Source organism: Gracilinanus agilis, chromosome 3, assembly GCF_016433145.1.
Source record: "Gracilinanus agilis isolate LMUSP501 chromosome 3, AgileGrace, whole genome shotgun sequence".
NCBI lineage: Eukaryota > Metazoa > Chordata > Mammalia > Didelphimorphia > Didelphidae > Gracilinanus > Gracilinanus agilis.
Genome location: NC_058132.1, coordinates 51,263,016 through 51,290,345, shown reverse-complemented (window position 1 = coordinate 51,290,345; position 27,330 = coordinate 51,263,016). Strand labels below are relative to the sequence as shown.

Below are 27,330 nucleotides of genomic sequence, written 5' to 3'. Positions count from 1 at the left end.
AGAGGAGGGGAGGGGAGGGGAGGGGAGAGGAAAGGAGAGGAGAGGAGAGGAGAGAAATGGATTTAACAAGAAGACATTTACACCTTTAGGGAGGAAGAGTGAGCAATAAAGGATAGGGAATGTGGGGAAAGAGTATTAAGAGAAATGCATAAAGGCATTAAAAAGGAAGGCTCAAGGAAGATGAAGTTTGACTTCTATTTATTGCTTTGCCTAAGATTAGTCCTAGGGACAAGTGACCCTGGGTAGCATTGAGGCAGAGCTGAACTTGAATCAAGTCATTGCCCAAGAGAGTAATCTTTCTAGACTTCCTTTTTTAAAAAATGCAATTAATTAATTTTCTGGGCATCCTTTTTAAAAAGGAGATTGGACTAGACGATCTCTTAGGATCACAGACTTCCTTTATTGCCTTGTGGAATTGCTGATAACTGATTACAGATATAGGCAGCATTAGTGGGGTAGAGAGAGGACCCATTTTGGAGACAGAAAGATCTGAACTTGAGTTTTGCTTTTGGAACGTATTAACCATGTGACCCTATGATAATAACTAGCATTTATGATACTTTAAGGTTTGCAAAGTGCTTTGCAAACATTATCATTTGTTCTTCATAACCACCTGGGAGGTAAGTGCTATTATTATCCCCATTTTACAGAAGAGGAAACAGAGACAGGTGAAGTGACTTGCCCAGGGTCACAAGGCTACTAAGTGTCTGAGGCCAAATTTGAAATTAGAATTCCCTGACTCCAGGTCCAGTGCTCTATCCACTTAGCCATCTAGCTGGAATGAACCTCTCAGCACCTCAAAATTTTTCACCAATAATGCCCTGTTCAAATTAAATCACAGGTCTCAAGGGAAATTATTTCCCCAGTGCCTAGCATATAGGTGCTTAATAAATAGTGATTGATTAATGTATTTCTTTTTTATAGTAATATATATTTTATTAATATATTAAACAACCAGACATTTATAATAAAAGCAAATTAAAGTTAAATTTTCTTTTTCTTTTTTAAGTTTAACAAAGGAATTTTATTTTACCAATTACATGTAATAATTTTCCACATAAGTTTTCTGAAATTATATGGTCTAAATTGTCTCCCTTCCTCCCTTCCCTCTCCCATCCCAGAGATGGCAAGCAATCTGATCTGGGCTATACGTATACCATCATGCAAAACATTAAATTTTCTTTTCAAATGACATATCAGTATGAATACTGTTACTTCGCCTAAAGTAAAAATATGGAGTGGTCTTCGATGAGGCAACATGAATGCCAGATTAAAATATTCTTTAAAGGATTAAGATGTAACACCAAAAGTGCAGGGCAACAAGAAAACCTGGGTTCAAATCCAGCCTTTGACCTAAATTGTGAGACCCTAATCAGGTAATTTAGTCCCAGTGTGCTTCAGGAAACTCCCTAGGATTGGTTTACCAACTAAATCAGACAGAAGGCAAAGGTTTTTAAAAACAAACAAACAAATAAATGGATGGGTGAATGAATGAATGACTAGATAAATAAATGGATGAATAAATCAACTAGGTGGCTAGGGATAAAATATGTGAAACATCAGACCTGGAGTCAGGAAGACTGGTTCAAATCCATGCAATAATTCATTTATGCATGCATTGGTAACATATATAGCATAATTAAATACTTCAGATTAGAAAGTACTCTTTTCATAACTGCTCAACAACTCTTTGAGGCAGGTCATGCCATTATGATAATCCCCGTTTTACAGAAGAGGCAACTCACTCAGGGTCTTAAAGGTTAGATTCCTAAAAAAGACCATCTACAATAGGCGCCTCTCACTTTGTTCTTAATCTCTTGAAAGTTTAATCCACTAAAACTGCTCTCTCCAAAATTATTCATGAACTTTTAACTGCCAAATCAATCAAATGGGCTTTTTACAATTCTCTTTCTTCTTGACCTCTCTGCAGCCTTGGACAACCATGGATCCCTCTCTCCTCCTTGATAGTGTCTTCTCTCCGGGGTTTCAGGAGACCACTCTCTCTCCTGGTACTCCTCCTACCTATCTGACATCTCCTTCTCTGTCTCCTTTGCTGGATCTCCATCCAGTTCATACCTTCTCACTGGAGATGTCCCACACAGTTCTCTTCTGGGCCCTCTTCTCTTCTCCCTCTTATTATTTCTCATCAGCTCCCATTGATTTAATGGGATTTAATGACCATATCTATACTGATGATTCTCAGATCTACCAATCCTGCCCAAACTCTCTGTTGTCCTCCCATCCCACATCTCCAAATGCCTTTCAGAAATCTCAAACTATTATTTGGGTATGTGTTTGGGGGTTTTGGTTCTATAAGATTATTTGCTCATAAAAATGAATAATATGGAAATGTTTTACATAATAATACACATACAATCCAGATTGAATTACTTTCAGCTCTGGGAAGGGGGAGGGAAGAAGGGAAGGAAATAATAGGGATCATATGACTTTGGGAAACATGTGGATATTTGTTATTAAAAAAATTAAAGAATGTTAAGATCCTTATTATAGGATGTAAAATGGATCATTTTAATTATATTAAATTTAAAAGGTTTTGTGCAAATAAAACCAATGCAACCAAGATTAGAAGGGTAAAAAATTTTTTTTTCAAACTGGAGGTCTAGGAGATAGCTTAAACTCAAAATGTCCCAAACTGGTCTCAATACCTTTTCCCCAAACTGTCCTCTCTTCCTACCTTCCTTATTACTATAGAGGACAACACTATTCTCCCAGTCCATAAGGATTAAAAAAAAATTTTTTTTTTTTGCCAATTACATGATATTACAGATTTTCACACAAATTTTCCTAAATTATATGATTGAACTTATCTCCTTCCCTTCCCCGTCCTGGTGCTGGCAGGTGATTACATCTGGGTTAAACATATATTATCACAAAAAACTTATTTCCATATTGTTCAGTTTTGAAGTGAGTAATCTTTTCAAACCCAAACCTCGAAATATAAACCCAAACAAACAAGTGGTAAATCATATGCTTTCATCTGCATTCCTTCTCCAACAGCTCTTTCTCTGTAGGTAGACAGCATTTTTGTCATAAGTCCCTCCGAATTGTCCTGGATCATTGTATTGCTGATAACAGCAAAATCTATCACATTTGATCATTTCACAATATTGCTGTTACTGTGCACAGTGTTTTCCTAGTTCTGCTTATTTCACTCTGGATCAGTCCATGAAGGTCTTTCCAGATCTTTCTGAAATCATCTTGTGTCATTCCTTACAGTACAATAGTATTGTATCATCATCATATAACATAATTTGTTCAGCCATTTCCCAATTGATGAGCATTCCTTTAATTTCCAATTTCTTTGCCACCACAAAAAGTCCTGCTATAAATATTTTTGTACAAACAAGTCTCCTCTGTCTGTCTCTCTCTCTCTCTCTCTCTCCCCCCTACTTTTTTTTTTTAATCTTTTTGGGATACAGACTAGTAGTGTTATTACTAGATCAAAAGGAATACATTGTTTTAAAGCCCTTTGGGCATAATTCCAAATTGCCCTCCAGAATGGTTGGATCAGTTCACAATTCCACCAGCAATGTATTAGTGTCCCAATTTTGTCATATCCTCTCCAATATTTATCATTTTTCTTTACTGTCATATTGACCAATCTGATAGGTATGCTGTGGTACTTCAGAGGTGTTTTAATTTGCATTTCTCTAATCAAGAGGGATTTAGAACATTTTTCATATGATTATTGACATCTTTAATTTTTTTTATCTTAAAACTGCTTATTCATATCCTTTAACCATTTGTTAATTGGATAATGACTTGTATTCTTGTAAATCTGATGTAGTTCTTTATGTAGCTGAGAAATGAGACCCTTGTCAGAGAAATTCCTTATAAAAAGTTTTGTTTTTTTTTCCCCCCAGTTTGTTGTTTCCCTTCCAATCTTGGTTGCATTGGTTTTGTTTGTACAAAAACTTTTTTAAATTTAATATAATCAAAATTATTCATTTTACATCTAGTAATGTTCTCTATCTCTTATTTGGTCATCAATTCTTCCCTTCTCCATAAATCTGACAGGTAAGCTATTCTTTGCTCCCCAAATTCACTTATAATATCGCCCTTTATGTCTAAATCATATACCCACCTCCCCCCTTAATTCTATTGCCTTTCCTCCCTTAAATATTTATTATTTATGCTAAATATAGCAGCTTGCTTTGTATATCTTTATTTGCATGTTGTTTCCCCTACTAGATTGCAAGCTCCTTGAAGGCAGGGACTGTTTTTTGTTTCTTTCTATGTCCCCAGTGCTTAAGCACATAGTGGGCACTTAATAAATAAATATTTATTTATTGGTTGATTAAATAAATAGTGACTAGACCACAGGATTCAAACCCAGGTCTTCTGGTCAGTGAGTCAGTGAATAAAGGTTGCTTTGTATCAGCACTGTGCTAAGCCTCTGGAGTACAAAGAAAGATAGAAGAGAGTTGCTGCTGTCAAGGGACTCACAGTGTAATGACTGTATAGACATCCTATGTGGAGGATAAGTTGGAGGTAATAGACAAGGAAAGGACACTGGCATTAAGAGGGATCATGAAGGTTTCCTGGGGGAGGGGGACTTTTAGCAGAGGCTTGAAGGAAATCAGGGGAGCCTAGAAGACTTCCCAAGCCCACTGTGCTTTCCAGTATTCCCAAAATGCCTCTCAAAACCCCTTAGAGCCAGTTCCCTTTTTGTATAGCTGAGTAGATAGAAGCACAGAGAGATCCTGCTCAAAGAGGTCCACCTTGCCCATACAGAGAGATCAGATCTTCCCACTCTCCCAGCCTCAACTCACACCTGCCCAGGAGGGGAACCATATCTGTCTCCACTGCCTGCTTTAGAGACATCTGTCCAACTGAGAGAATACCGCCCAATTTGGCCAACCAGAAAACATCTTTCCTTTCCCTCATCTATTTAACCTCATCCTTGGGCAGGAACAAGAAACGTCCACTCTCCCCAGATGTCCCTCCTTACTCTCCCTTTGACACTCTGGTGCGTGTTACATTTCCCAGAGAATACTCAAGGTCTCAAGAGTCTCCTCTGATCTGAGTTCCTAAAACACCTACCAGGGGGCAGCTAGATGGCTCAGTGGATGGAGAGCCAAACCCAGAGACCAGAGGTCCAGGTTCAAATCTTCCCTCAGGCACTTCTTAATGTGTGACCCTGGAAAAGTCATTTCCCACCCATTGCCTACCCTTTACTGCTCTTCTACTTTGAAACCAATAGCCAGTAATGATTCTAAGACTGAAAGTAAGAGTTGAAAAAAAACCCAAAAAACAAAAATTCCTTCCTTCTTTCCTCCTTAGAATTCTTTTGTGAATCCTATTCACTGTGTGGAGGTAGAAAGTGGAAAGGGGCCTCTCAGTCCAGAGAGTCTGGATTTTAGGTCCTGCATTGTACTAAGGGCATATCTCTTTACTTCTCCTCATTGGCAAGATGGGATAATGGGATGCTGTGTCTAGAGCTCTGGACCTGGAATCTGAAAGATGTGAATTCACTAGCTAGGTGGCCATAGGCAAGCCCCTTAGCCTCCATCTCCTTATCTATAAAATAGAAATAATAATATTACTCTACTCCCAATGTTTCTATGAAGATCAAACCAGATAATATCTATAAAGTGCTTTACAAGCCTTCAAATGCTATATAATCTAGCTGTTGTAATTAACTGTCTCAGGGCTGTTAAGAGACAATCATTTCAAGTTATGCCTGAAAAGGGCTTTAGAAACCTTTAAATGCTGGAACAATCGGTATCAGTTCTTATTGTTTTGCATCACAGATTCTCAGGTACTTTGTATAGATTTGTATTTTTTCATTGTATTTTTATTATCATGCAAGACACATTTCTGTACTGGCCACTGTTGTAAAGGCTTTCAAAACTCAAACCCCCAAATCAAATCATAAATACACCGATGTGAAAAACAGCATGCTTTATATGAATCAAATTTAAAAACATTTGCAAAATGCTTTATAAACCCAAATGCTGCTATTATTACGCAGGGCCTTTCTGTACACCTCTCCAAGCTTACAGTAGTTCTGGCCAAAAAATAAATAAGAAATGTCTGAATGAATGAATGAATGAATGAATGACAAGCTCCTGTTTTTATAGTCCTTTTCAATATACAAGTGGTTTTCTCACAACACCTGCACGAGCTCTGTTGGAGAACTATGATTGGCCTCATTTTACAAAAGGGGAAACTGAGGTTTAAGGGAGAGAAACCACAAGGCCAGTAAGGACTGGATGCAAGATTGAAGCCACGTCCCTCCTGATGCTTCCCATTAGTCCTTATATCTCTTCCCTGCCCCTAAAACAATCTAATCTTAGCAGAAGGAGACAGAAGGGCAGTGAGCGGGAGGGAAGAGAAGCACGCTTGGGCAAACGAATGATTTTGGCTAAAAATTAGCCATCTGTCCAGTCGAGATTCTTCCAACAAGTTTGTGTCTAAACTGTAACTCATGCTGAGATTCAGCTGGGGAGCCCTGTAGGCTCACTGTAATTGAATTATAAGCATTAGACATCAACTTATTTCTACCTTGAGTGTTGCCTTGGGAAGTGAGAACCAAGAACCAGACCAGGCAGAACCAGCAATAAGAAAAACACAACAGAGAAGCTACCAGGGCCAACTTTAACCATTCTGCTTCCTCCTTCCTGACCAAAACCCTGACCCTTTCAGAATGGTGCCCTGTACTGCAGGGGATAGAGGTGGTGGCTGATCTCCACAGCATTCCTTCTCTGAAAATAAAACATGGAAAAATCTTCCAGGACCAGACCTCCCCATTCCATTATCCAAAGGTAGAAAAGTGTTGCGGAATAGGAGAGGGTCCTGGACTGAGAGCTAGGAATAGTGGGGTTCTCAGAAGGACATTGTCTATAATGATAGCAATATAATTTAATGAACATATATGAATGACAGCTATTCCTAGCAATGCAGTGATCCAAGAAAATCCTCAAGGACTCATGATTAAAAAATTTCATCTACCTCCAGAGAAAGAACTGATGGGGGTCTGAATGCCGACTAAGACATGCTAGATTTTATTTTATCTCTTCATTTTTCTTTTTCTTTTCTGAGTTCTCTTTCACAAAAGGACTAATACAGAAAAATATTTTACACTATTGCACATGTAAAATTGATATCAGATTACTTGCCATCTCAGGGAGGGAGACAGGGTGAGAATTTGTTTTTTGGGTTTTTTTTTTATATTTTTAAACCCTTAACTTCTGTGTATTAGTTCCTTGGTGGAAGAGTGGTAAGGGTAGGCAATGGGGGTCAAGTGACTTGCCCAAGGTCACACAGCTGGGAAGTGTCCAAGGCCAGATTTGAACCTAGGACCTCCCGTTTCTAGGCCTGGCTCTCAATCCACTGAGCTACCCAGCTGCCCCCAGGGTGAGAATTTGGCTCAAACTTAAAAAAAAATTTTTTTTCATTTATTTGAGGGAAAATTAAAAAAAAAATTTTTAAGAAAAGAAGTACTGGGGTTCCAAGCCTAGAGCTGCTGATAATCACTGTATAACTTTGGGCAAATCCATTTATCTAGACCTCAGTTTCCCATTCTGTTAAATGAAGATGTTGGATTAGATGGCCTCCAAAGTCCTTTCTAGCTCTGACATTCTGTGTTCTAAGGTCCCTGCTACCTCTAACATTCTGAGTAATAAAAACAAACAAACATTCTGAGTAATTAGGGTTCTCCCAGCTCTGACATTCTATTTTCCAAGTAATGTAGCCACCTGGCAAGTCCTTGACAAGTTTGACTAGTATCTTATCATTGAAGTTGGTTGCTCCATACTGATAAGTTATGTTCAGGCTGTCCTTGTTTTTTTGTTTGCTTTTCTATTTTGATTATAGTTCTAAGCACCCTTCTACCTATCTGAGTAGCTCAAATGAAGAAGACATCTCTGCCCCTAGAGGTGCCAGTTATAGGAACTGCTTGTGCTTGAGCCAACAAGAATGAAATGGTTTTATTTTCCTTCTTTCCAATGGAAATATGACCAAGGGAACAATGGGAAGTCCTTTACAAAGACCTTCTTCCTCTTAGAATTCAAAGCTACCCTAGATCTTTTCCCTGAAGAAGGAAGAGGGGTCTCCTCCAAGCCAGTCTTGGGGGTTCACTTTTAGAGCTCTCCACTTGTGTCCTCTCAGAGTCTTTGTAGCTTCAAGACAATCTCCTTGGGGTTTCTAAGGGAATCTGCGTGTTCCTTTTTTTTATCTGATCGCCTCCACCCTCCATACTCACTGCTCTGGCTTCTGGCCTCATTTAAGGATGATGAAACCCAGAGACAGAGAAATGAAATGAGTAGTGGAGAGTCACAAGGCAAGTTATTGGGAGAGCAGTGATTCAGACTTCTTGCTCTGATGGGGCAAGCCTGGATGACTAAACCATCTTAGGTCAGACCATCCTGCCTGGGAGACTCTGATCCCTAAATAATGGAGGGTTCAAGGAACTTTAGCCTGAATGGCTATGGAGTTTCAGAGACTCAGTGGGGATCTGTTAAGCTGGGCAGCAGAGGACTGAGTAAATCTTAACCAACTCCACAAGTAACTTCAAGTTTATTGCCTGAAGGCAATTAAACTCTTACCCACTGGAGATAGCCTTCCCACAATAAACTAGAATTGGCCTGGCCCCTTGTTAGGCTCATTTGTACCACTGACCCCAATTCAACCCACTGGACTTGCTCCACTTTGGTTTAGAAGTACTCCTCAGAAAATGGGAGTGTTTTTTGAAGAACATATGTTATCATACATACTCTCAAGCTCAGTTGATGACAGCTTGTGTGGCTGAACTCTTTTATTTCTCTTTTTTTGTTGTTGTTCCAAAAAATGGCTCCCGAGCAGGACAAGGGGAATATATTTAGTAATGAAGGTGATACAAAAAAACCCCAAAAGGTACCAATAGCCTTTTTTTTTTTTTAAGTGTAGGTGTTATGTATTAGGGAGATGATAATGTAAGATAGAAAGAGTCCTGGAGAGCAACAAACTTGCCTCTAATTCTAACTCTATTGCTTATTCATTTGGGCAAGTCACATTAAATTTCTCTGTGACTCAGTTTCTCCATTTATAAAACAGGAGTAGAAGGTTCCTTAGACTTCTGAGATTCAAAAAGAAGTGCACAAGCATTTTCAGCTTAGCAGTGAATATTTTAGTCCTGAGCTGTCCAAGTAGTCCTTCTAAAATGCAAAGCTGACACCAGAGCTGTCTCCCTCATGCTCAATTAACAAATAATAAATTAATCAAATTTGATTAACTAACAATAAATAAATAAATTTCATTGGCTCTCTATTATCTGTAGAATTAAATATAAAATTCTACATTTGTGTCCAAAGTCTTTCATAACACACCCTTCCCCTTTCCAGTGTTCCTCTTTTCTTTTTTAAGCCCTCACCTTCCATCTTAGAATCAATGCTGTGTATTGGTTCCAAGACAGAAGAGTAGTATGGGCTATACAATGGGGGTTAAGTGACTCACTTAGAGTGACACAACCAGGAAATGTCTAAGGTCAATTTTGAACCCAGAACCTCCCATCCCTAGCCTTGGTTCTTAATCCACTGAGCCACCTAGCTATCCCCTAGTTTTCTTATACCTAATATCCCACCATGTGTTCTTTGATCCAGTGACACTGACCTCCTGGCTGTTCCACAAACAAGAAACTCCATCTCCTGGCTCTGGGCATTTCCCCTAGCTGTCTGCCATGTCTGGAATGCTCTCCCTCCTCATCCCTGGCGTCCTTCAAGACCTGGTTCAAATCTCATCTTCAACAGGAAGCCTTTCCTAAACTCTAAATTCCGGTGCCTTTTTTGTGACGGTTATTTCCTGTTTATCCTATTTATAGCTTATTTGTACATAGGTATTTGCATGTTGCTCCTCAAAAGTTCCTCTGTTGTTAGGACTGTCTTTTAGCCTGTCTTTGCATTTATAGTGCTTAGCACATAGCAGACATTTAATGTTTATTAACTGGATTGTCTTATTTTGCCATTTAAAATATAAATGCTCCAAAGGCAGACTGGCCCCATCCAAGTTGTTATTCAGCCATTTCAGTCATGTCTGATTCTTCATGATCCCAAGTGGGATTTTCTTGGCAAAGATCCTGCCATGGTTTGCCATTTCTTTCTCCAGCTCATTTTACAGATCAAGAAAGTGAGGCAAACAGGGTTAAGTGTCTTGCCCAGAGTCATGCAGCCTAAGTATCTGAGGCCAGGTTTAAATTTAGGAAGCAGAACCTCCCTGATTCCAGGCCTAGTGTCCTATCCACTGTGCCACCAAGTTAAATAAGCCCTTAATAATTGCTCAGTCATGGGAAGTTCATCCAGGAAAGGACATAAATATCAGAACTGAGAGGGATTTGAAAATACTGAACATCATGACCATATAGTATTGCCAGGTAGGTGATTCTTGGCCTGAAGACAGAAAGACCCAAGTTCAAATACAGCCTCAGGCACTGAGTAGCTCGGTGACCCTGGGCAAGTCACTTTACCTTTGTTTGCCTCAATTTCCTTATCTGTTAAATGGAGCTAATAATAGCATCTATCACCCCAGGTTGTTTTAAGCATAAAACAAGATAAAAATCTATAAGTTAGCACAGTTCTTGACCCTTATGTTCTGAGAAAGCTGACCTCGGTCTGGGAGCTGAAGGCTTGGTGGAGGAGAGAGGGAGGTGATGAAAAGGATTTGTTAGAGAAGGGCCAGCCTGCCTAAGGAATGGTATTTGTCATCTTTATCTCCTGGCTGGGGCAAGGCTCCTAGGTCAGGCCCATTCCAAAATCCACTGGAGAGGAGGAGATGGGGGTGGAGTATGTCTGGCCAAGAAGGGGAGATGCTCGATTTAAATTATAAGCTGATCAGCCCTGCAGGAGCCCTCTTGCATCTGCTGGACTCCATCCATCCAAGGACATCATTTGTTCTCTAGTCCACCCTGACCTTGACCAACCTGGATTTCCTCCATCCTGGACTTTGATGGGTTTTTCCTGTTTTCTTTTTCCCCCCATTCCTGGCCCCAACGTGTTGATCTTTCCCTGCCTCCTCATCCCATCCTCCAGGCTCCAAATTGCTTGGTAGAATTCCATTGCCTTCAAAAGACAACAGGCACATATTTCTTGGCCCCATTGTGTTCTCTCTGGAATCCTTGCTTGCTTTGTTTACAGAACAGAAAGGACTTGCCCCTGTCTGGGCCCCTGCTCAGTTTTTGGTCTTGCTTTAATGGAGTCTTGCCTTAATGGAGATCTCATCTACTTTCCTGTGACCTCAGATGGAATTTGTTCCTGGTGGCCAGACAGCTGTGCCGTCCAGTGAAATGAACCAAATCTAGCTCTTGGTTAAGAAACAACAACACCTGACCTCTGGTGGACAGAGGTAGGGCACTAGGACGGCAACCTCCCACCGTGCTTTGGGGAGGGGAACAATCCTTTACTGTCTGAAAACCAGTTCCTTTCTTCCTCTGTCCACTTCCTTGCATTCAAAGAAGGTAAGACTGGGTTAATTTGAACATAATTCTACCTGGGTACAGACTCTGGGAATAACTGGGAAGGTATCCTCTTGGCATTCCCAGTTTTCATCCTCTCTCAGAAGGGGACCATGGGTTTTTAGAGCTTCAAAAAGGACCAAAGAGAACGTAATTCTAATGTGATCCACTGTAAGAAACTGTTATATTGAAACTCTGGGAGCAGAGAGTCTCACTGTTGATTGACAGGTGAAGACCATTGGACATCAGAATGTTCCCAGAGGCCATGAGGACAGGGGAGAAAGCGGTTGGCCAGGGGGGTATAAATACCCTGGCAGCCCTGGCTTTTGGTTCCTTTCATTCCCCTTGGACCTGAGATCTGTAGACCCTGGCCTATTGGGATCTGAGACTTGCTTGGCTCAACCTTGCAAGAACTCCTGTCTTGTACCTGATTAACATTGCCAACCTGTACCCAGACCATCAATCTTCTTATTCTACTGTCCCTAGATATTTAGGAATTCAAACCATCTTTAGATATCTAGGTCTCCCCGGGCCGGAGAGGGATCCAGGAAGTGAGCAGGAGAAGAAGAGGGGTGGAAAAGGGGTGGTTCCTAAAGGCTGTGAAGGCATAACATCTGGCAAGAAGAAGAAGCTGAAAGACATCAAACAACAGCTTGCTTGCTCTGGTTTGGCTGTGGCCAGGCTGAGCCAGAGGAGCTAACAACAAGCCAGAATTACTCACTTGCCTACAGCTCTGAAGGATTTGTTTAGTTTAGGGTTTCCCAATTTCTCTTCCCATTTCCTAATATTCCTTCTTTGCTAAAATATAGATAAAGATATTCAAGTACCTTCCTGGAGTGGTTGTTTCATCACTTCTCTGGGAAGGGAGCAACGCAGTCAGATAAACGTGTCTAAGGCTAATAGAGCCCAATATCCATCATTAATCAACCCCAGGTGGGACCTGAAGGGATACCATCTACTAACCTGAAGGATCCTGCCTGAGCACTGTTATAAAGGAGGGAGGTGGTACAACATCTAGCTAGGTGGCAAGACTCAGGTGATCTTGCTCTAGCCACATAATCTGAACTACCACTGCTGTCACCCAATTTAACAGTGGTAGTATTCAGTTTACCCTCTCTATCTCTCTCTATCTACCCCATTTATTTATAACAAAACCCAGGTTTTGTCTCTGCTAACCCAGGTATTGGACAAGTCTCTTCTTGTTTGGGGACCTCCATTTTTTTTTTCATTTTTAAAATGGAGTTGGGGGGTAGCTAGGTAGCACAGTGGTTAGAGCCTTTCCTGGTTCTACCCAGATGCTGGAACCTCTGAGATTAACTTCTGACTGTTGATGTCACTGGAATCAGTGTGATTTTGAAGTGTGTTCACTTCCAAAATGAAGGACAAATAGCAACAACAATAATATATCATGAAGCAACAAGGTAGCCCTATGGATAGAGTGCCAGGCTGGGGGACTGGAGGTCCTGAGTTCAAATTTGACCTCTGACTGGCAAGTCACTTATAACCCTAGCCCCTCTGCTCTTCTGTCTTAGAATCGATATTAAAACAGAAGGTAAGGATTATTTATTTATTTAGAAGGTAAGGATATTTATTTATTCATTCATTCATGTTTGTTTGTTTATTTTAAGCCCTTACCTTCTATCCTGGAAGCAATACTGTGTACTGGTTCCAAGGCAGAAGAGTGGTCAGGACCAGGCAATGGAAGTTAAGCAACTTGTCCAGAGTCACACAGATAGGAAGTGTCTGAGGTCAGATCTGAACCCAGAACCTCCCATCTCTGGGCCTGGCTTTCAGTCAACTGAGTCAACCAGCTGCCCCCAGGTAAGGATCTCTGAAAAGAAAACAAAAATGACAAAAACCTCATATCTTGGGTTTCCGTAGTTGCCTGCCCCTTGTCTCCTCTATCAGAATAGGAGCAGGTACCATTTTGCCTGGGTACATAGTAGGCGCTTAATAAATGCTCCCCTTCATTCCTTGCCTCCCTATGCTCTTTCTCTTTCCTTTGGGTTCCAATGCCCAAAGGGCCAACCAACCCCAGCTCTCAGCAAGCAAACGATCCAGTGTGATATTTAAGTTCCATTGGACCACAGAATTCGAACTGGAAGTAAAAAGGAGGCGAATCCAACTTCTGGATTTTACAAATTAGGAAACTGAGGCCCCCAGGGGGAAGCGATTGGCCCCAGATCACGTAGGCAGTCGGCAGAGAGGATTCAAATCCAAGTCTCCCCACTCCAAATCCATTGTTCTTTCTCTGCTGGGCTCTGCATGAATGGAAGCTGATTTAGATTCATTTATGTTTCAAATCCGATTTCGACTTTGTTCTCGGTGGAAGAGATCGGCGACTTCGGGCCGGAATGGGGCTTCGGTGGCAGCGCTATTGAAAGCCCTTAAATTGTAATAGGTAGGCGGCAGCCCCCTGGGGAAGACCCACCTGCCCGATGGCTGGAGCTTTGTTATGGGAAATGAGAGGCATTTAGGTGAGTGCGGAGTGCATCCAGCGGAAGAGGACGAGGCAAACCGCCGGCCCCGAGACAATGGAAATGGAAAGAACAAAAATAGATTGGAAATGGAAAGGAATCCTGTGTAATTAGAATGACCAAACTTGGCTCGGGAGACAGCCCCTCCCTCCCGGAGACGGGTAATAGCTAGCAATTAGATAGCACATTAAGGGCTGCAAAGCACTTTACTTTTTCTCCTCCCTGGAATTAAGGGCTATTATCATCCCTATTTAACTGAAGAAGAAACTGAGGCAGGAAACAAGTCACCCAAGGAATAAGTACCTGAGCCGTAGTTCCCGGGAAGTCTAAAGAGGTAGAACTCCGCACCAATTGTCCGAATTGTTTTCCCCTCCACCCCCTTCTTTTTGCTTTCTTGTCATAAGTGATGGCTCCTGGGTTGGGGAGGAAGGAAGGGATGAGTTGGGAAAAGAGAGTGGTATTTTTTTTTTTTTTGAACCTTCACCTTCTGTCCTACTATCGATTCTGAAAGAATAGAGCAGAGGATAGAACGAAGATAGAAAAGGATAGGCAATTGGGGTTAAGTGACTTGTCCAGGGTCACACAGCTAGGAAGCATGTGAAGTCAGATTTGAGCCCAGATTTGGGGTATCCACTGTACCACCTAGCTGCCAGGAAGGTGACTTAAAACAACAACAACAACGAATTGAAGCTCTCTGGTGAGGCCAGATTTGGATTCAGCAAACAAGAGTAGGGTCTCTTCAAATCTACCTTAAGGTGATAATGGGGATGGGCTGGTAGAAATCAGCTAGCCTAGCTCCTTCAGTGGATTGGGTTGGGGTTCCTTTGGGGGGGGAGGCTTTTGTTTTATGGGTTTTTGTTTTTGTTTTTGTTTGGGTTTTTTTGCATGTAAGGGATGGATTTGGGGAGTTCCAGATTAATTAAAGGAGCTTAGAGGATGCTGAGCCTTTGTTAGGGGCTTTGAAAGCATCTCACAGGAGGGTGAACAGCATAACCATTGGCAGCCTCGGGGAGATAATGGATAGCTCCTGGGCCTTACGGATAATTTGATTGGTTTAGATCAGAACCACCCCCTTTTGGGCTGACCTGTCAGGGGGAATCTTGGGCATATGCTCCACTCCATTCCCTTTGAGAGCTAAGGGGAGCATTCCCCTCCCATTCCTCACTCCCTCCTGCATCCCCAGCTGCTTAGGACTGCCTTGGGGCAAAGGCATGTCAGAACTAGATGCCTGTGCAGACCAGGGGTGGACCCCCGCCTCTGGGCTAGAGGAAGGGGGATTTCCTGGGCAGCCGGCTTGCTAGCTCCAACCCAGACCGTAGCCTTCTAGAAGAGAAAGGGGATTTCCCAGGCTGCACTATAGAAAGTGGTTTTTTGAAAAGTCTTTTTTTTTAAGACAGAAACAAAAACAAATACTTGGATAAAATACTAAGTAGATTTGTAGGGAAAGTGCTAAAGCAACAAAAGAATGAGTGCTAAAGACTGTTTACTCAGAAATAAGGAGAAAATAGCTCCTTCCTTCCTCAGCCACTGAGACCCAGGGAGGACAGGCAACTTGTCACTCTGGTGCTTCAGCCTAGATCCAACCCTGGCTCCAAGTCTAGGACTCTCTCCAATAAACCATGGTGCCTCTGGTCTTCCCAAGAGGGTAGGGGCTTACGGAGAAAAAGACTGAAACCCACATCTCCCATTTACTAATCAATACACACATCATACAACCTCTCTGATGGGCAATTATCTCCTCAGTAAAATGAAACTGTGCTAGATAACCATTAAGGTCTCCCATCTCTGACATGGTATTCTAAGGCCCTTCCTTCTGGCCCTGACCTTCTAGGATCTCCCTCCCTTGAGCTGTCCAAGCCCTACTAGAAATTCTGGGGCCAGTTATTCTTGTAGTATCACAATAGCTGACATCTGCATTGTCCTTTAAGGACATTATCACCAGAGCCTCCTTCTGGAGTAAATAGTTCTTGTCTTTTTTTAAAAACTCTTATCTTCTTGTCTTAGAATTGATAATTCTAAGGCAGAAAAGCTATTAGGGCTAGGCAATGGAGGCTAAGTGAATTATCCCGAGTCACACGACTAGGAAGTGTCTGAGGTCGGATCTGAACCCAGCTCCTTCACTAGGCCTAGTGCTCCTATTCAAAGCTGCCAAGACAAAGGGCTAGTAAAGAGCTGAGTAAAGAACAGTAGAAAAATCTGGCTCTAGAGGCAGAGGACTTGAGTTCAAGTAGCACCCTTGATGCTGACTGCCTATGGGACCATGGGCCAGTTAGCATCTTCATCTGTAAAATAAGTGAGTTAGACTAGATGGACTCTATGAATTCCCTTCCAGCTATGAATCTAGGATCCTAGGGCTCCAGATGCATAGCTGAGTTCGTTGCATTACATTGCCTTTTCTACTCTGCCTCTGTCTCTCCTTCTCTTCCTTCTCCTCTTCCTCCTCTTCTCTCTCCCTTTCATTCTCCCTCTCCTTCTCTTTGCCTCTTTGCCTCTGTCTCTCTCCCCCTCTCTTTAAATCTTTCTCCTTCTCCTTCTTCTTCTCCTTCTCCTTCTCCTTCTCCTCCTCCTCCTCCTTCTCCCTCTGTCTCTCATCTATCAGTGTTTTAAACATAGCAGGTACCCTATAAATTTCGAACTCAGATAAACAGAGGGCAATGGGACCTCTTAAGCATAGTTTGGGGTCAAGGTCAGGATGTATTCTCTCACTAACTTACAGAAAAGCATTTTCACATGTAATAGATAGGATGGGTCGTGTGCTTAAAAAAAACACTTACCTTCTGTCTTAGTATCAGTTTTAAGATAGAAGAGTGGCAAAGGCTAGGCAGATGGGATTAAGTGACTTGCCCAGATTCACATAGCTAGGATGTGTCTGAGGCCAGATTTGAGCCCACTTCCTCCTGACTCCAGCTCTGGCATTGTGCCATCTAGCTGCCCCAAACTCATACTTTTTAGCAAGAGAAAAGGAACCATAGAGTCAAGTCTTTTTGCCATTGGCCCTTTGGCATCAGGTGGAGAGGGTGCTTGGATTTGGAACCATCTTAGTTCGTTAATTACTAGAGAAGTCACTTTATCAGACTGTGACATGGTAGAACTAATCCTACCAATACAATGTGGCTACCACAAATAACTTATATTTCTGTAGCTCGGAAGGGGGCCAAAGCACAGAACGACCCTGAGAGGCAGCTACTAGCTATATAACTTTTCCCCATCTTACACATGAGGAAGCTACTGGAGAAGTGAAATTACTTAGATCAGACCCCACAGAGAGTTAGCATCTGAGCTGAGACTCAGATCCAAAGTTCCCCTGAACCCCAGCCTAATCCCAGAGCTCCTTCTACTCGACCACACTCCCACATTCCCCTGGTAAACAAATCCATTGGCTTTCCAGTTAGGATGGAGCCTCCTGGTGACTTTGGATGAACTGATAAAAATCTAGTTTGGTGAGTAGTAGAAATTAAAAAAAAAATTTACATTTTTATAGAGCTTGACAGTTTACTAAGGGCTTTCCTCTGAATCACCCCTGAGATTGGCCAATATGAGGCTGAGGACCAGACTTTGGGTGGACCCCGGATGGCCCCACCGCAGAGGATAGACATCCCAAGTAGCCCAGCCGGAAATAGCTACCAAAGGGATTGTTTGCTGGGAGGAGGCCCTGAGGGAGGAACATTCCCTGAAAGCCAAGTCCATAAACATTTATTATGCTCCTACACCTGGCCAGATCTTGGGCGAGGCTAAGGGTTTATAAAGAATAATTAAAAACCAAACAAAATCAGTTCCTGCCCTCAAGGAGCTCCCATTCTAATGGAGAAGCCCCAGGACCTAGTCTGTGGAGGTAGTCCGCCTTCGGGGGATCAGAAAAGCTTCTAATAGAAAGTGGGATTTGGGCTGGGACCAAAATCAACTCCAGCTCCACCCACCCACCTTTCCAAAGCACTCACACTTACCATTTTTTGGGTCGTTTCTGAGGTGAGTTGGCCCAGCTCCCTTTTGGGGGCTCAGTCCCCAAACTCAGAATTTAGGGTTGAGAGGAGACCCTTCCCTGGCACTGCCAGTTCTAGTCATCTTTACTGGGTTCTCTGCCTGCAGCATGTGATACTGGGAAACTCATTCCAAAAAGGGAAAGTACACTTTATTTAAAACCCAACGCAAAATGAAAACCAGCCAGCCCACGCTGGCTGAGCTCATTCCACAGCAGCACCGGCTGGAAGTCCCCTAGAAACAGTGTCTTTCTGTGAGAGGGAAGAAGGCGCTGCCTGGGGCTGGGATTCCTGGGGCAGAAAGGTCACTGGGGATTCTTACAAAGACACAAATAGCAAGCTGGAAGCAAATTTAATAAATCATCCTCTGTGGGGCCAAAGGCATTTCCAGCAGGCTGCCTTCCAAGATCAGAGGGGCTGGAGGAATTTCTTAATGCTCTACTCAAAAGCCTGAAGTGGTGGTTAGAATTCCAACTCCTGTGCTTGGCCTTCAAGGCTCTCCCTTCCAACCCTGTCTCTCTCCACCAGACTAGACAACTTTCCCACTCCCTCTGTTCTTTATGTCTGCAATTGGGGTCAAGGTCATCTCCTGTTTTTAGCTCCTTCCATTCCCGCTTATCCTTGGAAGCCAAATTCAGATGCCCTTCCTCTGGAAAGCCTCCCATCTTTGTGAATGAATTTGTCCCTGGGACCTTCCTTTGGTCTGGCCCTCTCAGTTAGGCTTGTATTGTGCAAAGCTACGTGTGTTTGTATCTTATCTCCAAGGCTGGTTTTGGATCTCCTTCAGTGCCCTGGACAGGGCTCTGCAAATAGGAGCCATTCATTATTTTTGTTCAATGAATGAATGAATGAATGCTAAAGGTGGGATCCAAGATGGTGGGTGGGAAGGCTGGGAGACAGTTATAGTTCCTGCAGGATTCAGTGTAGGAGCCCAAAGCACCACAGAAGAGATTTAGAACTACAGGGGTTCTCAGTCCAATTCCTTTCATCTTAAAGATAAGGAAACTGAGGCTAGGGGAGACAATGTTGTTCCACTCCCACCCCCCCACCCACCCCAATGGAAATGTGGGCAGGGACTGTATTCTTACCTTTTGTATCCCTAGCCCTTAGCACAGTTCCTGGCACACAGTCAGTGTTTATAAGTATGATTTATTGACTAATCAATCAGCAGAGGCAGGATTGGAACCCAGGTCCTCTGCCTTCAAACATGGCGGGGTTTTCCTCCACTATATCCTGTGGTCCTTTAAATTCTGTCCGGGTGGTAGGCAAGCTCCCTGCCACACACTTTCCACCCCAGGAGAGGCAAAACTGTTCAAGACCTGGGCATGGAGCAGCATCAGGGTTCCCCAGTTTTCTAGCAGGTCACAAACTCACTGGACCACTGGGCTTCAGTGTACCAATCATACCCATAATCCTAATCACTGACGTTTGAATATCATCTTAAGTACATTGTCACGACCACCCTTTGGAATATAACATCATTTGATACAGACGTATATAGAGACCCCCGCTAAAGGGCTGGGGAGACCCAGGGCTGGGAGGCTGAGCAGTGAGGGGGTCATGCGTCCCACGACTCTGTCCAAATTGTCCAAAGTTCAATCCAGAATCCAGCTGCACGACTCTTCCTTGGAAAGCACTCTGGCTGCAGCCAGATCACGTCTGACCTCACCATTCTCTCAAACTGGACAGATCGACTTCCTTATGGGGGAAAAAAACCAAAGCCATCCCCCAGAAGGAAATCCCAAGGACGCCTCGTTGTCCACACTGTAAGCTCCCACATGGAATCCAGGGAACGAGCAGTGGACCCAAGGCAGGTCTCTGGTGAATGGGACAGACAGACCCTTTGGGGAGGACTCATGGAAAAATGAGGGCAGAGACAACATAGGATGGGAAGGGTTGGAGGGAAAGGAAGCTCCTTGAAGGCAGGGACTGATTCCCAAAGTCTTTCACAGTGCCTGGCACAGAGGATCAAAGATTCCAACCTAGAAGGGGCTCTGAGGCCATCAAATCCAACAGCCTAATTCTAGGAAGGGAAGAGGGCACAGATGGAGAGCTTTGTCCAGGGTCCCACCGGACCTGAACTTAATTATTCTAAATTAAGTGAATTAATTCTGAATTACACCCAAGAAAGCCATATGTGTTTTCAGGCTTATATATTTATTTTTTAGTTTCCTTATTTATCTGTGACTCAAACTAGTATTTTTAGGCTCTAAACAAACTTTGTCTATTGTCTAAGGGCTGTTAAAGTGTCAGTGCTGCAGACTCTTTGGCAGGGCACACCATAACCACCACCCCCGGCCCCCATCAGTCAGCCAATAAACATTTATTAAGGTCTACTCCACTCGGGGCCAGGCACTGTTCTAAACTCTGGATATACAAAGAAAGGCAAAAGCATTGTCCCTGCCTTGTTTTTGTAGAGTCACATCTGACCAATCAGATCCCATTGCGGGTTTTCTTGGCAGAGATACTGGAGGGGTTTGCCATTCCCTTCTCCAGCCCATTTTATAGATGAGAAAACTGAGAGCAAACAAAGTTAAGTGACTTGCCCAGGGTCACACAGCTGGTAAGTATCTGAGGTCAGATTGAACTCCTGAAGATGAGACTTTCTGACTTTAAGCTAGGCCTTGAGCTCTATCCACTATGCCACTCAGCTATCCATACAACCCCCAGGGAAAGACAAAGCACAAAAGGAAGTTGAGGGAGGCAGGCAGGGAGCACAGTGGATGGAGTGCCAGGCCACCTGGTGAGGAAGTGAGAAAGGTGATCCGCCCACCCAACCCCTTAGGAAAGGAGTCAGTGTGGGGCTGGGGGTCAGGCTGGAGCTCAGAGAGAGTGGGGGTTGATGGGAATCCCATGATCTCCTTAATCATGGGAGCATCACCCACCTAATCCCTGAGGTCTTCTGTGGAACTCCTCAAGGCCAACTTGCCATCCTCCCATGACATACAGAGCTGGCTGGGGGAGAGCAGGTAGATACTGGCTCTCCCAGCCTTGGTGGTTCCATGCTCACAGTGGTACTTGCCCACCTGGGGTGGCTTGGGCAGAACTCAAGGTCTTCTGACTTCTCCCTTCTCTGCCCAGTGGTAGGACAAGGGACTTCCTCAGGGGAAAGCACACCATTGCTCAGGCTATCCAGCCATGAGAACAAGAAAAGTCAGGGGCTTTCAGAGTCCTAAGGTTGGAGGCTATTGCATCTAGACCGACATGCCCATTTTCTAGGTGAAGAAACTGACCACCTGAGAAATAAGAGGTCTGTCCCCGGTAGCATGGCAAGTTAAGCAACAAAAGCAAAATTCAAACACAGGCCTCCTAACTCTCAAACTCCTCTGTACCTTTAATAAATCTTTTCCTTCTTTCCTTCCTTTTTGGTCTCCTTCTCTCCCTCCTCACCTCTTTCCCTCTTACTGCCCTCCCAACTTTTCTTCCCTCCTTCCCTTCTTCCTTCTTTCCTCCCTCATTTTCCTACTTTCCTTCCTCCCTCCCTCCCTCCCTTCCTCCTTCCGTTCCTCTTTCCTTCCTTCCTTCCTTTCTTCTTTTCTGCACCAGATAACTGACTAGGCATCCAAGCTCTCATGGGGATAGGATCCTTCCCTCCACGACCAGAGGGAGGGGAGGGAGGCTTAGAGCAACATAAAATCTGAAGGAGAAGTGAATACATGATTATTTTTAAGCCTTGGGCAGTATCCCCCTGGGAAGGGGTGGGGAGAGAGAAAATCAGAGGATTTATTTTTAGCCCCAAGGAGGACTCTAGATATAATCCTGTTCAAATCCTTCATTTTTCAGATGAGGAAGCTATGGGCCAGAGAGGAAGGGATTTGTCCATGGTTCCTAAGCTAAGGCAGATGAAGAGTTTGAATGTAGGTCCCTTGTCTCCAAATCCAGGGTTCTTCTAATTAGATTATGAGCTTCTTGAAGGCAAGAACTGTCTTCTGCCTCTTTTTGTATCCCCAGGGCCTAACACAGGGCCTGGCACATAGTAGGCATTTATCAACTATTTATTGATTTTTTGGGGGGGATTGGTTCATTGATACCAAGCTGTTTTCTTTCAAGCTGAAGACATAAGTTTGGGGGTGAAGGAGAGTCCTCCTCACAGCCTTCAGATATCTCTGGCATTCCTGCAGATGGGAATCTCCCTGTGGTTTTAGGATGGCTTTTGCAAGAGCAGACAAAGAAGGGAAATGGAGGCTGTGGAGGACATAGGAAGTGTCCCAGGGTGGGAATCATCACACATGCTCATTTCTCTGAGATGGGGCCAGGAGCCCATGCAGCACTTTCTACTGCAATCCTGCTGCATTGCGCTTGACGTGACATGGTTTGCAGAAGAGCCGGTCATTCAGCGGGTAACAGCCTTGGTCTGTGGGCTCCACAGAGAGGGGGACCCGGCAATCCTGCAAAAGAGAAGGATTCCAGCTAAGATACCTGCCAAACCTGGGAAAGCCTTCCAATAACAAGTTCACAAGTGGGAATGTATGCTAGGCTCTGCTCTAGATGCTGGGGATACCCATCAATGGCAAAGCCTGGGGCTGCCCTCAAGGAGCTTACAATCTACCAGATAATAACAGCTCACCTTCCTATATGTAAGATAAAGTTTATAAAGTGCTTTTGGCACAACAGTCCTATGCAAAACACAAAGTGTTATTACCCTCATTTTGCAGTCAAGAACATTAAAACTCAGAGGAGAGCCACTTGCTCAGCTAGTGAGAATCAGAAGGAGGATTGAACCCAAGTCTCTAGAATTAGCAATCTTTCAAGCATCCCACTTCTATTGCCCCCAGAACCCTTCCTTCTGTCTTAGTATCAGTTCTAAAAAGAGCAGCAAAGGCTAAGCAATTGGGGTTAAGTGACTTGCCCAGGGTCACACTGCCTAACGTTTGTTAACTATGAGACCTTGGATAAATTATTTTAGTTCTCTGGGCCTGTTCCCCCCCCCCCCTCAGTAAAATTAGATTAACACAATGGTTGGCAAGGTCCATTCTATAAATTCTCAGCTTATTACAACCAGTGGCACTGTGGTAAAATTTTAACACCTGGATCTCTGGGAAAATGTGCCCAGACTTTTAACATTTTCTGTATCATGTTCTTAAACCTAGAAATAATGAAACAATAACACCAAGCCTTGACTTGTAGTCCTTCCTGATTTCCAAGGTGCAAATACTCCCACAGCACATGTAGATCTCATCAGCTAGCACACCCTTGGGTGCAAATCACTGTGGCTTTGAACCTTAGTTTTCACATCTGTTAAATGATGATATTATTACTCACACCATCAACCTCATAGAATCATTCATATGGATTCAGAAGGGACCTTTGGGACCCTCTAATCCAACTCCTTATTTTAGAGAAGAGTAAACTAGAGCCCAGAAAGGCTTGTCCAAAGTCACACAAGCAGTGAATTTCCATGAGTTGTAGCTGGAAAAAAAATCATTTATAGGATTTAAAGCTGATTAGGACTTTGGAGGCCAATTAATCCAATCCCTTCATTTAAAAAGGTAGGAAATTAAGGTTGAGTCACTTGGGTAAGACCCGGGGGAAGGCTGAAGCCGCCTTCTTCTGGTTTCAATGTGAGCACTTACACCTTAGAAATGGGCTGGGCTACAACTCCGGGTTCCATGGATTGTCTTGTTGATTGTCTAGACTTAAGAAGGGATGGAGGAAATGTGAATAATGCACATGAAACTTCAAAGCTTATAAACTGACAAAACAAAACATTCACTGGCTGGCACACCCCTCTGGGGTCTCACAGGTAAAGAGAGGCGGAGATTCCAAGTCCATTTTTCCTGCCCCTTGAACCACCTTCAAATCACTGTTATGCAAACCCTAAAGCTCTATAAATATGGGAGGCACCATTATAGCCACGAACTTTTCCATTTGTCCTATTTCTGGTTGGTTAGAGCGCCCTCGTGTGTTTGCACAGTATAAATAACACTTGGGGACTTGAACAAGGATACATACATTATGCTACTTTGAATCACGTGTCAATTCAATCCAACAAGCTTTCCCCCCCCTTTTTTTAAACCCTTACCTTCTGCCTTAATATCAGTTTTCTTCCTCTCTTTTCCTTCCTTCCTTGCTTCCTTCCTTCTTTCCTTCCTTCCTTCCTTCTTTCTTTCTTTTCCTTCCTTCTTTCATCTCTCTTTCTTTTCCTTCCTTCCTTCCTTCCTTCCTCTTTTCCTTCTTTCCTCTTTTCCTGCCTTCCATCTTTCCCTCCTTCCTTTCTTCCTTCCTAAATTTAAGGGATTGGGCAGGATGTTTTTCTGGGGTCCTTTTCATCTCCAAATCTAGGATGAGGGCCTTTTGTACCATTCAGAGCGAATGGGATGTTGGATTCAGGCAAGGAAGTAAATTCAAATGAACAGGATAACTTTTTTTTTTCCAATTCTGGGCAACCACTTCCACCTCGACTGGCAAGTCAGATGTGTGCAGGTGGACACAGGGCTGGCTCCATCCCTTCCTAAACCTTTTGAAGACACCTTACAGCCTCTGCTACAGACAGACCTGATTGAGCCCTAGTGGAAATAGTCATTTGCCTTTACAAATCAGAACTGAAAAGCATTTGTGACTATGTCTGCCTCAGGGCAGTGCTATTGGTTTATCATTTTCCTGTGCCTCACAAGCATCCCTTTACAAATTGAGAAAAGAAGAAACAAATAAACAAAAGACACACAGAGAGACAGCTGGGCCTAGAAATAGCCTTAGGCTGAGAAAGGCCAACCCAAAGAAAAGGGATTCAAGAATCCCAGAAAGCAACCTAAATAACCAGACCCTTCCCAATAGAAAGCAGGCCATTTTTTGGGTGAAGAATGGGAGAGAAATTAGTACAAGGAGAAAATTATCCATCAGGGTCAGAAGATTCACCAAGAAGAAGTGCCATCTAACATGAATATGTTTCAGAACCTCTGCTCTCTAGAGCTACGTTTCAGAGATCCATAAAAAGCTCTTCCAGAGATATCCGACGTCCCATTTCTCGGCCCCGAATGATGCTGTCATGCCATACCCAACAGGGTGACCTTGTTTATCTGACATGGTAACAACTTCTGCCAGGCCAACCATGGCTGTGATATATCACGCGATAACAAAAGGTTATTTAGTCTTAGGAAATTGAGCATATAAACGGGATTTTCCTCTTCAGTCTATCTATCTCATATCAACTGCCTACTTTTATCTGCTGGAGTTTGATGTGTGAAGGAGAACAACTTAAATATGTTGTAGAGACTGCAATTCACCCCTTGACATTTTGCCTGGGATTGATTTTGATTTAAAAATGCAGGCGTCCTGCGTCGCAGCTTCTGATGCCGAGGGGCCCCGGGTCAAGAACAGCCCTGTGCTACACTTGCCAGCGTTTAATTCAGCTCCCAATTCTTTCCAAAAGGGGGGGAATATTTTCATGGGCATATTGAGGCTATCAATCCATGGATATTCTTCGGCCCTTTCTCATTTCTAGGGTTGGTGCATGCGTATGGGACTCTGGACACTCATTTTTTTCTTTCCACTTCCTAATACGGCCCAAGTCCATCTCGCTCATCTCCCCAATGTCCATTTGAGCTGCAGAGACACTAATCATATTAATTCCTCTGAGCACATTCATGATAATTGGTGTTTTGCTCCAAAAGTCCCATGTCTAATTCCGAGGCATCCTATTACAGGGCGGAACACTTAAAATGATGGGGAAATCACACAATAAGCATCAAACACAGCATTTTGTTGATGCCTCTGTTGAGGGCAGACTCTGCACAGGGCTTCAACATTTGTCCAGTCCAATTCTCCAAGGATTTACATCAAACATGAGCAGGGAAATAACCACAACCTCCCCAGAAATTCCTCCCTTTGAACCAAGCGAGTAAACCTTTACCATCTTGTTTGTTAAGAGACTGCCTTGAGTGAACCATTCGAAACCTTTTCATCTTTCTGACAAATAGGAGAACTTCAAATATCCTCCATACCGATTTTTTAAAAATGAGTGGCGTCTTATTAATTTGTGATTTTCAGGGGAAACAGCCCTAGATTTTATATCAAAGAACTTGGATTTGAATCCTGGCTTTGCAATTGACTTGTGTCTTGGGGCAAACAAGGCACTATCAAACGGGAAAGATTGCTGAATGTGCAAAGTACTTTGGTGTGAATCCATGATGTGCTACTTAGGTCCTCCTCGGTGGCCTTAGAAAATGTGTCTTTTCACTTCTCCTGTCCTCTGTCTCCTCCTCTGCAAAACAAGGAGATTGGACTGGATTGGGAAGCCTTCTCTTTGGTCTGTAAACTTTGTGTGTGGGAGGGTGGCGTGTTTTTAATAATTATATTTGAAAATAATTGGTTTCCTTTGCAATCCTGGGTATTTTATTTTTTGTGTGCTAAATTTATTAAAATTAATAAAAATTAAAATGATATTAAAATAATTTAAGCGTCATTCTAAGAAGTATTCTGTAGGCTTCCCCAGACAGCCAACGGGTCTAGAAATCTTAGCCTGGCTTAGTTCCAAGATTCCCTCTAGCTTTAAGTCATCTAAAGATGGAATCACAGGCTTAGAACTGAAAGAATCTAAAAAGCCAAGTGGTATAATAGATAGAATGTTGGCTATAGAGTTAGGAAATCTTGAGTTCAAATCCTGCCACAGATACTTCCTAGTTATATTATTCTGAATAAGTCACTTAACCTCTGTTTATCTCAGTTATCTCATCTATAAAATGGGATGTTGTATTCAATATCCTCTAAGATCTCTTCCAGTTCTAAATCTATGATCCTATTATTTTTTAAAATAGTATCTTTAAGTTCTCATAGGAAGAAATTAAAACTATGTTTAGTCACATGAAAAAATGCTCCAATTCACTATTAATTAGAGAAATGTAAATTAAAGTTACTCTGAGCTATCACCTCAGATCTATCAGACTAGCTAATACAACAAGAAACAAAAATGAAAATGATGGAGGGAGGGAATGTGAGAAAATTGGGACATTAATATACTATTGATGGAGCTGTGAACTGATACAACCATTCTGGAGAGCAATTTGGAACTATGTCCAAAGGGCTATAAAACAGTGTGTACCCTTTGACCAAGCAATGCCATTATTAGGTCTGTTTCCCAAAGAGATCAAAGAAGGGGAAAGAGACCAACTTGTATAAAGATATTTATAGTAGCGTTTGTTTGTATGTTTTTGTGGAAATTGAGGGAATGTGCATCAGTTGGCTGAACAAGTTGTGGTATATAATTGTAATGGAACACTACTATGCCAGTAGAAATGATGAATAGAATGATCTGAAAATAAATAAACAAACAAAAAACTTGGAAAGACTTAAAATAAAGTGATGAAAAGTGAAGTGATCAGAACCAGGAGAATGTTAAACAAAGTAACGGAAATATTATATGATGATCAACTGTGATCTTTTTTCAACCATGCAGGGATCCAAGATAATTCCAAGAGACTCATGACAAAAGAAA

At 42.8% G+C, this 27,330-nt stretch overlaps 1 protein-coding gene across 1 annotated transcript in view; it reads right to left on the bottom strand.

Annotated features, from left to right (window-relative positions):
• Positions 1-21,880: 21,880 nt before the first annotated feature.
• Positions 21,881-27,330, bottom strand: part of FBLIM1 (filamin binding LIM protein 1) — a 38,320-nt gene continuing 32,870 nt past the window's right edge. Inside the window, exon 7 of the mRNA XM_044668687.1 lies at positions 21,881-22,319. Coding sequence (XP_044524622.1) covers positions 22,175-22,319 — 145 coding nt within the window. The 3' untranslated portion in view covers positions 21,881-22,174. The remainder of the gene's footprint in view (positions 22,320-27,330) is intronic.